This window comes from Chinchilla lanigera, unplaced genomic scaffold, assembly GCF_000276665.1.
Source record: "Chinchilla lanigera isolate Chin_1 unplaced genomic scaffold, ChiLan1.0 scaffold00022, whole genome shotgun sequence".
Classification (NCBI taxonomy): Eukaryota; Metazoa; Chordata; class Mammalia; order Rodentia; family Chinchillidae; genus Chinchilla; species Chinchilla lanigera.
In genome coordinates, this window is record NW_004955423.1 from 15,552,188 (window position 1) to 15,565,145 (window position 12,958).

A 12,958-nucleotide genomic window follows, 5' to 3' on the forward strand; every position below is an offset into this window, starting at 1 on the left:
GTAAAAGCCTTGTGCATCTTGTCCCTTCTCTTTGGAACAACCCTGGAACCCTCTCTTTGGAACCCTCCTACTTCCTTTTCCTGGTTTATTCTCTGCCTTCTGTCCAGTCTCTGGTGGCCAGGTGACCATTCTCTTCTTCAGGAAGCTCTGAGCCTTGAAGATACTACTTGTTGGCAGCCCCCCTATGTTAAGTGGTTCTCCCTACAGCATTGAACACCTCGTGTTGTAATTGTCTGTCTCCCTTGATTCATATCTGTGTTAAGAAAAGGCCTGTAGCTGTTGTCCAACACTGTGTTCCCAATGCTTAATGTACCCCATTAGCCTAATACTTAAATAATTGATGGATATGAAAATGAAATTGTTGGGCCGGGGGATATAGCTCAGTGGCACAAGTGCCTGCCTGGCAAGCGCAAGGTCCCAAATTTGATTCCCGGTACCAAAAAAAAAAAAAAAAATTGTTGAAAATGAGATTGTGATGGTTCCTCCAAATATTTGGAAATAAGAGAAATGATACCAAAATCATACTTTGGCATCAGAACATACAAATATACAAGTGGCTTATTTAAGCTTTCTGATTAGACCAGGCCAAGTGGCTAATTTTTCTTGATCAATTCTAAGTCAAATAAACAAAAGAGATGAAGCAAGAAAAATACAGCTAGGGTATCATACTTGATTTTAGAGTCTTTTAGGGACATATTGTGGACTTGAATATGCAGCTAGTCTAAGCCCGCTTCCTAATACAGTGATTCTAAGATAGGTTCAGAAAAACCTGGTGATTTTTATAGTAGACGACATTGGAAGAGTGGCTGTACTTGCAGGACTGTTGAAACCAACAACAAAAACCAGACCCAGCAAACCACTTTGAAACACATTCTAAATCTACTTCTTTGCAGAGAGCTATTATATTTCCTGCTGTTCTTTCTCTGCTTTTGTATCCTCTTGTTGGACTAATATTTATACATTTATACTGGTAAGTAAACAGGACCAGGAAGGACTTTATTTATTTATTTTTTTGGTCTTTTAGAGACAGGGTCTTGCTGTGTGTGCAGTGCAGGCTGGCCTTGCGCTTACTTTGTAGCCCAGGCTGGCTTTGAACTTGCAATGAACCTTCTGCCTCAGCCTCCCAAGTAAGTGCTGGGATTACAGGCGTGCGCCACCATGCCTGGCATCAGGAAGAATTTTAAGTGACTGTGGTGTGTGTGTGCCCATGTGTATGTGTGTGTGCATGTGTTTCTAATCAAATCCAGCCCTTACACATGGCAGGCAAATGCTCTACCATTGTGCTGTGCCGCTGGCCCTAAAAAGGCTAATTTTATTCCAGCCTTTGTTATGTTTAAAAGGCAGGGAATTAGGATTTCATGTTTTGAATTGTTTGAGTTTTAGGTAGAAACCATTAGATGTGATCTAAGTTTAGTGTTACACATAAATTGAGATGTGCAAATACTGAATTATGGGAGAGTGATATAGTGAAAATATGCTACCAGTATTTAGATTCCCTAGTTTTGGTTATGTCATCTGTAAAGTGGTTGTAGTGCTTCAAAGGGTTTTTGATTAAAATGTAATTACATATGTAAACATATGGATACATACGTAAGTATTTGTGAAATGGTATAAATAAGGTATAATAACTGCACAAGGGCAAAATTAATAGATGCGTAAACGTAATGCGATGAGGTAGCAACAAGAATTAGTAAGTTTTTTATTTCACTTTGCAATTTACAGATTTTACATACAAATAGTCCTTTCCACATGTTTATACACATGTGCTTTACTTTTGCCATTCCTTTAATTATGTTTTAAGCTGTGTGGTTGTGAGGCTGAGGAAGAAAAAAAAAAGAAACAAAGGTTTAAAAACTGCTGTGCTACAAATGCTTTGGTGGGATTCTTTAAGAGAACTACCACTGCCTGTCATCTCCCTGTCCCTAGCCTTCCCTGCAGACACAGGAGGTGCACATGGCGGGCTGTGGTGGGTTAACGGTGCCTGAACGCACTGCTGCGCCGGGGCACGGAAGCTGAAAGAGTAGACTTGTGCTGCTTGATGGCTTAAATTTTACTGTTGTCGGTCTGGAGATTAAGTTTATTTGGCAAAGGCTTTACAACATTTGAAATGGTCTACTGTCTCTTAAGCAGAATGCAAATGCTATCTAGAAAGGTGTTTTGAATACATACCCATACAAAGCATAGACTGCAGCTGAGAATTATTTGGAAAGGGTGCATTCTAGAGCCATTAGAATGATTGCTGTATGGTAATGTTGAAGCAGAAGTAAGTGGCAGTAAGTCTAGTAACATACAATTTTAATTTTCCGTGAATTGGATGGAGTCTCTTAAATTCTGTTGTCTCAGCTGATGGAATCTTAAATACAAACCTCAGCCAAACACTTTTTCTCTCCATCGCAAGGTGAAGCAATAATAACTACAAGGAAGTTTGAGAAATTTATATTTATTTATTTTAAAAAGACAGCAGTTTTGGGTTTACAAAAGAATGTAGAACATACTATAGAGACTTCCTATATATTTTCCACTCAGTTTCCCGTGTTAGTACCTTGTATTACTATGATACATCTTTTATAATTAATAAACCGGTCAGTACTAGTACATTATTAGCGGTTTGGGTCCATGTAAAGTCCATTTTGGGTTTCTCAGTTGTTACCTGACATCCTTTTTCTTTTCCAGAACCCCAATACCACGTGTACGTTCAGTTCTCGTGTCTCCTTGGGTTTCCCGCACTTTCCTTGTTGACCTGGTTGGTCCTCTGGGCGCGATTCGGCCGCTGCTCTGTGTGCATTGGTCTGATGCTCTCCTCATGAAGAGACTGGGGTGATGGGTCTGGGAAGCAAGGCCGTTTGATCCCGTCCTGTGAGGGCATGCTGTTGAGAGGGTGTCTTGCTGTCCATGTTGGCCACAGCCCCTCTCCTAGCTGAGGCCGTGTTAGGATTGTCTATGTAAAGTTCTTTCCTTCTCCCCCTTTCCGTCCTGCATTCTTCGCCGGGAGATCACTGCGCGTACCCCGTGTTTAAGGAGTGGTGAGTGGCTTGGAATGCCTGTGCATAGACTTTTTTTTCTTCATTTATATAGTCAATGGTTTATCTAAATCAGCGTGCACTCCATTATTTTATACTTGGGTTACAGCGCCTGATGGCTTCAGTTTGGCTCAAGCTGTGTGAGCTTTGGCCGTGGAGAGCCTTTCCTGTGCCCTTTGACACTGCCCTCCCCCCAACCGTGGTGGTGGTGGTGTTTTTTTCACGTTTTTGTTTTGCGCACTATCTTACTTTATGGGACTAGAGCTACTGCAGGTTCATTTTGTACATGTCCTGCGTAGCACTGGACCTCACTCTATCGAAGGATATCTACCTAATACCGTTCCCTTTAGGCAGAATGATGTTGGAAGCCAGGCTTCGGGTGCTAATTATGTTCACTGTTTCTGCTTTTGTTTAGTCATCTCAGCTGAGGAAGCCAGGAAATATAAATGTCTGCTAGCCCATGTGTGTATATATCTGTACATATTTCTGTGTGTAATTGTATCTAAGCTAAACTTGAGTTCCTGTGACGATTCCAGGTAATCCATCACTAGTCTCCTCCCCTTGCTTAGCTGGAACTTTCCACCTTAGCTGTGGCCAACCTGGCCCTCTGACTCCCATCTGTTACACGGACAGTAGCATCAGAAGTGCTAACCCATATAGCTCCATGGGAAACGCCATGAGAACTAGAATATAGTACTTACGTGTGGGTCCTCTTGCCTTTAGTGTTAATATGACTCATTTCCAAAGTTACTTAGGTCCTCTCCTCCTCCTACCCTACCTCATCATTGAGACTGATACATTTGTGATATAGTCAGATTCTTTTGTTCCTCGAATTCTGTGAACTGCTAAATGACTTTTAAAAATTGTGAAATGCTGGGCATGGTGGTGCATTCCTGTAATCCCAGCATTTGGGAAGCTGAGATAGGAGGACTGCTCCGAGTTCAAGGCTGGCCTGGGCTACAGAGTGAGTTCAAGGCCAACCTGAACTACATAGTGAGACTGTCTCAAAAAACCAAAATAAATGAATAAATAAATAATCTTTAGGGTATATTCTTTGTGCTTAACAGGGTTTATGGTTTTGACAAATGCATATTGTTATATATCCAACATCACAGTGTCATAGCACAATTTTCCTGTTTAAAAACAATTTCCTGTGCTTTATGTATTCAACCTTTCCTTTTCCCTACTGAAAAATTTGGGAGCTACTTATCTTTTATTGTCTCCGTAGTTTTGCCTTTTACTAATTGTCATGTAATTAGAATCTCAAGTGTGTCTAGCTTTTAGAGTGAAGAAATTTGTTTTTAAAATATTCTTCTCCAGTATCTTCAGAAACTTTGTCCTAGAATAACTTTGCTGGAAGCCAGGTGCAGGCTTCCTTTTAATACACAAATTCTGTACAGCATCCTTGGGACATCATTCTGAATCTGTCAAGTCCTAGAGAACTCACTGATATATGAAATAGATTGTGTCGTTGTTCATTTTCATTTAACAGTAAGTCTTTGTTGTTGAGTCTGAGGTTTTTCCTTAGAACTTGTACTCAGTAATGGGAGTTTGACTTTGAGATGGTGCAAGATAGGCCCAGTCCCCTTTCTGTATGACAGGCTTTCAGATTTTGAAGAGAGGTTCTTTTGCCAACTAAGCTCCTTTGAATTTTCTGCTTTTCGGAACCCTGGCTGGATGCTCAGAATGTAATCTGATCTATATGTCGGCTACCTAGGTTTTTATGTGGTTTTCAATGCCATTTTCATCTCTCCCAAGTTTCTCTTACACATTGCAGCCATATTAACTGTAAAAATGCAAATGTATGCTTGGATCATTATTGTTCAAAACTTGTATTTCTGCCCTTTGTATTAGAATGCTACTTTATCCCGGAAGTGCTTCAGAATAATCTGTGCAGTTTGTTAAAAATATGAATGCCGATGAGGTGCAGTCGCGCATGCCTGTAAAAAAATCTGAATGCCCTTCTCTGGGTTTTCTGGATTGCAAAGAAAGTGTAGCGTCTCCTACAGTATTGTGTGGAAGAAAGTGAGCGCTGGTGAGGTTAGTTGCTTTGACTGTGACCACAGCTTGTCGGAACAGGGCTGGAATGCGCATCTTGGATCTCATCGTGTTCATAGCTCACCACTTTCCCTTTACAGATTTTGACTTTGTAGCCTCAACTTGGCCTTGAACTGTGTTTTCTCTGTACTCTCTTCTCAACCTGTTCTGCGCTTACCTGCCATTCCTTTATGTTTTGACCTACTCTGTTTTACCTGGAATGTCTTAACCTCATTTTACCTTTCCTGTCAGAATCTCACATATTTTTCTGAATTCATCATAGCCGTCCTTTGGCACCATCTTGGGTCTTTCAAAATACCTTCCTCTCTGAGGACAGTTACATGGCGTACTTTTAGCTTGGGGAAGAGCTGTTAATCCCGAGTCCCGGGTACGGTTCAGCACACAGAGAACAAAGAGTGCTGTTTCTGTGTGTGTGGCATAAATTGAACTTATTTAAAACTAGGAAGAATGTACGGTAGTGAGTGACCAAAGTAGAACAAGTGCCTTGCAACCCTAGAATGTTTCTCATCCAGGAAAGCTTTTGTAATCACAGATCGGGTCCATTGTTCTCATTTTAAAGGTGAAAAAGCTGTGGTCCAAGGTTTAATGTCTTCAATAAGGTCCCACTGTTACTTGTGTGTAGAGCTGGGTTTGATCCAGAATTGTTAAGGGAATCTTAGTGTTTTAAAATAATCTCTGATTTCCTTCCTAGAAAATGTCTTTTCTCTTTCAAAAAATGTTTGTGCAATAGGCAGTGCATGTTAGAGTAATTAATTGCTTACATATTGTTAGAGTTATAATAAACAAGATACAACATTCTAGAAGTCCCCTGTAAACAGTTCCTCAGTAATACCTCAGCCTTTTTCTTTTGAAAAAATTATGCCTTTCCTGTTTTGAAATGTTAGCCGTCTCTGTGGCGATCTCTTAAACAATAAAGCATGGTTTGTCATACTTTTGAGCCCCACAACACATATTCTTTTATGATCAACTATATCTGTGGTATTCATCTATATTAGCGTAAACATAATTTGTCCATTTTCATTGCTGTGTAATCTTGCACTGAATATCTGACTGTAGTCTAACCATTTGGGTTAGACGGCTGTTCAGGTTATTCTTGTTTTGGGATTACTGTGAATAAGGCTACTAGAAACGGATGACTCCTACGGTCTGTTTTCGAGGGTTTCTTGATGCCTGGGATGACTGGGTCTAGGACATGTGCATGTTCAGCCATGATCATTTCAGGTTGGGATTCTAGTCCTGTCTGAGCTGTTTATTTCCTGTTCACCTTTATTGCTGCCATGGAGCCATTCAGGGTTCCAGCCCAGAGCCGGGCCTCTGGCTTCCAGGTTGACCTTGTGTTGTCAGAAGCACCGCTCAGCCTCTCCGCCTCCTCTCCTGGATAATAATCCTGGGTAATAGGTTGCTCGAGGGCAAAAGCGCCCCAAAAAGTGAGATCATTTTTATCTTCTCTTGCATCTACAGTACCTTACAATTTTCTTAGCTCTTTGATGTCTTTAAAAGATTTTTTTTGTTTTTGTTTTTCTTCTGGTATTGGGAATTGAACTCACGACCTTGCGCTTGCCAGGCAATGCCTTTAAGAGTTTTAAAAATATTTTTTCTAGTTTTCTATTGTTGTCGGTGAAGAGTTTGCCCTTCTATTTGCCTAGTCTATTTTCTGAAAGTGGAAATGTGTCCTTGCTAAGCTTTTATTATATTGTTAAATTTTTTATTTGCTTCCTTTTCAAAGCTACATGCTCAGTTTTTGTAGTTTCCTATTCTCTGTAGATATGTTCATGCTCGCATTTTATTGTTGTGTCTTGCTTTCTTATATACATAATTTTTAAATGTGAGGTGTTCATTTTCTTTTGAAAGTTAATTTTGGGATATCTTTGAGGCCTAGGGTGAAGATGTATTCCTTTGGGAAGAGCTGTATTTGCATCTGTGGTTACCTTGCGGGCATTGAGGGGTGGAGGGGGTTGTGTATCAACCAGTCCAAGACCACTGCCACAATCTGTGGTCATGCTTCAGTTTTTTGGGGCCACCTAAGTAATACGATTTTGCAGTACCCATGAAAATTTCTGGAGTTTGATGGAAGGTATAGGAAGTGTCATATCCTACAGCCCAAGAGAAAAGTACCATATTATACAGCCTCTATTTTACCAAATAGATAATTTCTTAAGTTGTGTGTTCTGCTTACATAAAAATAATTTCTGTGAAATCGTGTGTACCTATGAGCTCAGTGTTTTGTAGAAACAACACTTAGTTGAACTTAGGTTGAGAGACTCCCTGACACCCAAATATTTTAAATTGGTAAACTGCTAGATTGGCTAGAATTTGGTATTTTTAAACTTTATTCTTAAGAACCAGTTTACATAGCTTTGTCTGTGGAGAATGAAATCCGGCATATGTCCTGCACTTGTAAAGACATTAGCTAACTACCTGATCGTTTTTCTATACCCTATCCTTAGAACATAGGCAAATGCATTCTTATCACCTTCTTCGGGTGTTTTCATTGTCTTTAATCGAACTCAATATTCATAGCATAATCAGGCCACTCTTTTCTAGTAGAAAGTACAATGAAACATTTCATTTCTCCGTTTTTTTTTATGTAGGAAGTTATGAAAATTTAGAGAAGTTAAAAGTATGATAAGCGTCTGTGTATCTTGCCGCTGAGTTCATCAGCCTAACGTTCCTTCTCTTTTTCCTTATCCTCCTTCCCATCTGTTATAATACACTTTAAAAAAATTCCGCTGAGCCATTTAGTAGATCATAGGGGCTGGGAATGGAGCCCAGTGCTAAGAGTTCTTGCCAGCGGTGCACAAGGCCCAGGGTTGAACAGCCTCCGCCCGAGTTGTGCTCATTACTTTTGTTTTTTGCCATGCTAGGGATCTGCCCCAGGGCCTTGCACATCTTAGGCAACTATTCCCCTCTGAGCCGCTTCCCCAGCCTTTCACACTTGTCAGTCGTAGACTTCAGTGTGTGAAAACTAGAACAATGCTTTGCTCAGCCTTAGGGCCAGTGTCATACAGTTTAGGGTTGGTACTGTCGAACAGTTTCTACAATCTCTATTTTAAAAATCTATCCTAAAAAATGTCTTTATAGATGTTTCCTCTCCTCCCTGTGGATTTAATCCAAAGTACACTTGCCTGTTATATGTCTGTCTGTATTCTTTACAGAGACTCTAGAGCAAGGCTTGGTATGCTTTTTATAACAGGGCCGTATAGTAAAGGTTCTCGGCCACATAGTAAATACTGCATCTACTCCACCCTGTCTGTTATGTAAACAAAGGAGTGTGGCTGTGTTCCCATAAAACTTGTTTATGAAGATAGCTGAGCCACACTTGTAGACTCCCATTCCAAAATAGAGCCCCCCCTCAGGTTTTATTGATACTATTTAATGACTATTTTGAAGAATTAGTTCCAACTTTATGGCAGAATGTCCCCAATCTAAATTTTGAAAACTGTTTCCTCATTAGTTTTTTAAGATTTCAAGTGCCCATGCAGTCTTTGTGTGTGTGTGTGTGTGTGTGTGTGTGTGTGTGTGAGAGAGAGAGAGAGAGAGAGAGAGAGAGGGAAGAGAGTGTGTGTGAGAGTGTGTGAGAGAGGGGTGCTGGGGCATCTCACTGTGGGCCTTCTGCATACTAGACAGGTACTGTACCCCAGCATCCATGTAATCTTGAGAATTATTTCCACAATAGAAAGGGAAACTTGATTCTTTGAAAAAGATTATGGTATAATTGAAAATAAAATTTTTCTTCCTTTCCTTCTGCATTGATTACTGTATATGTAACATGCTTAGAAATTGGACAGTAAAGTTAATTTCTAGGTTGCTAATTCCTTGATAATTCCTTTTCAGACATCAAGACTTTTACCTATGTACTATTTTATGTAAATGTTTTTGAATTCACAGACGTGAATAAAGAATTCAGGAGGACTTGGATACTGAAAGGTAGTGAAAATAACTTAGGTATAGATTTGAAGGGCATTTGTATTTTATTTTAGCCAAATATAATTCTGTAATATAAAAACTAGATTGTCTTTATGTTGAAGACCTCAAACAAAAGTAAAATTCGTTTTTTGCTCACAGATAAGCTCACTATTCTCAGCATTGTATAAGATTCAGCTTTAGAAATAAACAAGTTTTATAGATTTAATACAAAGCTGTCCTTATAGGAACGCTGTAAATATAGTTGGAGAAAAAAGGGTACTTGGATCCATGCAGAAGCATGTGTAATTTTTAAATTTCTGTTCCCTCACTTGGTTCAGTGAGGAGCAAAAGTGACAGTAGCATGTTTTAATGGCATTTAAAAACTAGGATTTTTAAAACAATTTTTTTTTAAGGCAGGGTCTTGCTGTGTACTTTTAGGCTGGCCTTGAACTCACTATGTAGGCCAGGTTGGCCTCAAACTCATGGCTATCCTCTTGCCTCAGCCTCCCAAGTAATTGCCACCACTCCTGGCTCAAAAACTAGGATTTTTAATGTTTTTTAATTGCTTTTCAATATCTGGATGAGTACCTGTGGTCACTGGGTACTGTCTTACTTGTCTTCTATAGGTTTTGATTAAGACAAGATTTTGCTTAGTTTTGTGCCTTTATCGGTTTGACATTCCCCATAAAACAAGTTTGTTTCCTTTTTGGCTTACATACATTGTTTGTTTGGTTTTTTTGTTTTTTTGAGACAGGGTCTCGATAAGCAGTTCAGGCTGGCCTTGAGCTCACTTTGTAGCCCAGGCTGGTCTCACATTTGCAACAATCCTCCTGCCTCAGCCTCTCGTGCTGGGATTACAGGTGTACACCACCACGCCCGGCCCCATAGTTTGTTAAGTAAAGCTTGAAGTAATGCTCTTGTAAAAGTTTTCATTTTTTGGCTAAATATTGTCTTTTAACGATTCCTTTCAGCCATCATGCCTCCACTTTATGATCTTGGCAGGCTAATTCATCTGTGTTTTGATTTCTTTATCTTTAAAATAGGGATAATGTTAGGTCTCACATATACTCAGTAAATGTCAGGCACTATTGCTAGTTCTTATTACACAGTTCCTCAGTTATCTGGTCTGTCTATTAACCTGTTTCTCTTTCTGAAAGCAGAGCTAAATTCATAGGCAGGTGTGATCTGACCGGCCCAGAAGGTCATTTTCCTTGTTAATATTGACTAAAGTTAATAGTTTTTAAAATTAATTCTGGAGAGTTCTGCACATACAGAGCAATAGATGGCCTTATGCTGCCCCTGCCCCCGTCCCCCGCCAGGCCCTGACATAACCACCCGGTCCTTTCTTCCGCTGATGTGGCCACAGTTCCCCTGGCCTAAACTCTGCACCTGACTTGTCTTGATGATGAGGAAAGATTTTAGGATAGTGCTTGTTTCTTTAGCATGCAGTTGTTGAATTAAGGAACAGCTGAATCCTGCCTTGGACTCCTGCCTGGGTGGGCTTCTGTAGTTTCTTTTGAAAGTGGCGTGGGTGGGCAGGTGGGACTGAAGGTGGATTTGTTTACATTGTGCTGTTTCTTAGATGTCCTTCCAGTGTTTTGTAACTCCGTCCCTATCTGCACAGGGAAGTGCATGGTAATCTTAAACTGGTAAACTCTCTTGAGTATTCTGGGAAATAATTTAGGTTACCTGAGAAAGAAGACTTGAATTTACTATTGTCCTGCAGTCTTCATTATTCTGGGTTTTACCAGTGTTTATCCTCAACGCTCCAGGCTGATAGTCATTGTGTGTTTACTTTTAAAAAGAAGTAAAGTTGGAGTTGAAGAATTACACTTTCTGTGTCATCTTTGTTGCAGTTATTTGTTGAAGTGAGTTTATTGTGGAATAATTATCATACAGAAAAATTGTTATGCTTTATTGGCTCCGTAACAGGCCTCCTTCCCAGTGTCCGTTTGCTCTGAACAGAACAGAGGGGGACTGCCTTTGTAGCTTTTGTTCAAGCTCTGCTCACTGTATTTCCTTTCTTGTGCCCTACTGATTGTTACTGGCGTGCAGAAGTGCACTGAAACTTAGTAAGTCCAGATTATTGTAAGTGATCCTGAAGTGCAGCTCCTCCTTAAAGCAGAGGTTCAGTTGCCGAGCAAGTTTGCTTCTACGCAACTTGGTTAGGAGGTGTGGATGGGACAGCAGTCATTGTGCTGTGAGGCTCGGGAGACTCTGAGGCTGACCTAGCGGGAGCGGGTGGAGGCAGGCTTGGTGTGGTTGCCCTCCTGCCCTTCAAGGCAGAGGAGGCTCACCTTCCCCACAGAATCCCAGCTTTTCAAATCAGTCTCTCTGGCTTGAGAGGAGACCTGCCCTTTATTGCTGGCAGTTTTGCTTAATTAGTGACCCACCGATGCATAGAGCTTAGCTAGCGCACACCTGAGAACAAGACGCGTCTTCGCGGGGGAATGAGAGAGTTGGCCGGAGAGCGCTGTGTGGCACTTAATCCAGAGCTGAGCCTCTGTTCGACTTTGATGTTTCTGCCGTTTACTGTTTGCTGAACTTAAAGGGTTCAGTATACTTTTGACTGCATGAAATGTGCGTCTGTCCATTTGTTCATTCAAAACCGTTGAGCGTCTGTATGCTGGGATGTGCTCTGCCCACTGGCTTGAGTGAAATGGCAAGCAGAACTGATGCGCTGGCCGAGGGGGCTCCCGGGCTGGCAGGAAACGGTACATTTGAAGCCATTCTGAAAACACTTCACCAGTACCTTCAGGACTTAACCACTTGCTTGAAGGGGAACTTGGAGTGGCTTTTTCTGAACCTTTGCAGAATGCAGATGAGCATTCAGGGCTCCAGGGGGTGGCGTAAGGGAAAATGAGTTAATGAGTGTGTGCCAGAGGCTACAGTAAGATGGCAGGGTAGTGACAAGCAATAGATTGTGTGGTTGAAACTGTATGTTAGCTGGGCTAAAAATATCTTTATGTCTTCTGTAAATGCTCAGTACTTCAGAACTGAGGATCTGTCTTTATCTTAAATGCTAAGGAGAAAGGGAAGGCATGCTGGAGAAGCGAATCTTTTACATAGGAGGTGTATAATAGAGCAGACGGGGGCCGTGAGACCTAAGGTCTCATCGGAATTGTGTTTGCGGCTTTAGGTAGGAAAAGTGCCTAAAGTCTCTTATTCTGACAGAGGGTAGTAGCAGCATCTGGACTGGATGATCTCTCCTAGATAAAGTGTGGTGATTTGGTTTTTTATTTATTTATTTTTTTAAATTTAGCAGTTTCTTTAATGCCTTCGTTGGGAAAGTCAAATGCTTTCATATTTCCTATGTTCAAGGTTCAAGAATTAAAAACTTAAGATGGGGGGAAGAAGGCTTTGCTTTCTCTAACTGATATTTTCTAACTAGGTACTTCGTAACTCAGGAAGACCTCATTTATTCCCAGTAATATGTTTTACTAAACTCTTCCAGGTAACTTTAAAAAGACTGTGTGACTTAATAGTAGATCATGGCTTGAGCTCAGATTTTGTTTACTGTTGTTGCTGGGAGACTGTGGTGAGATCTTTCTTATCTCTGTAGTTATCAGAGACTGCTGCAGACCATCGCTGTCCTGGAGGCTCAGCGCTCCCAAGCAGTCCAGGACCTTGAAAGCTTGGGCAAGCACCAGAGAGAAGCACTAAAAAACCCCATTGGATTTGTGGAGAAACTCCAGAAGAAGGTAGGATCTGTCCTTTCTAAGTGCTAAGGTGTTTTGGTAATAACTTAAGAGAACTTACTCTTTTAGCTGAATTAATATTTTAAAAAACATTTGACTTCCTCCCTCCTAATTAACCATGCTACTGAAGGCAGGATCACCTTCTCTTACCCTTACCTGACACACAGTGAAACTGCCCCAAAAGAAAATCACCAAGAGCTTTGTCTAGGTGTGTGGACAAGCTTTGCCTGCTACCATCCCCAGCTGAGAGAAATTCTCTCTGCTGCTTTGAATTAA

The 12,958-nt window shown here is 40.8% G+C and overlaps 1 protein-coding gene across 2 annotated transcripts in view; it reads left to right on the forward strand.

The window, feature by feature from the left end:
* The window catches only part of Zzz3 (zinc finger, ZZ-type containing 3), a 59,884-nt gene that overhangs the window by 28,329 nt on the left and 18,597 nt on the right, over positions 1-12,958 (forward strand). For both annotated transcript variants that reach the window (XM_005385220.2, XM_013514455.1), the window contains one exon: positions 12,547-12,685. In XM_005385220.2, the coding sequence (XP_005385277.1) occupies positions 12,547-12,685 (139 nt within the window). The remainder of the gene's footprint in view (positions 1-12,546; positions 12,686-12,958) is intronic.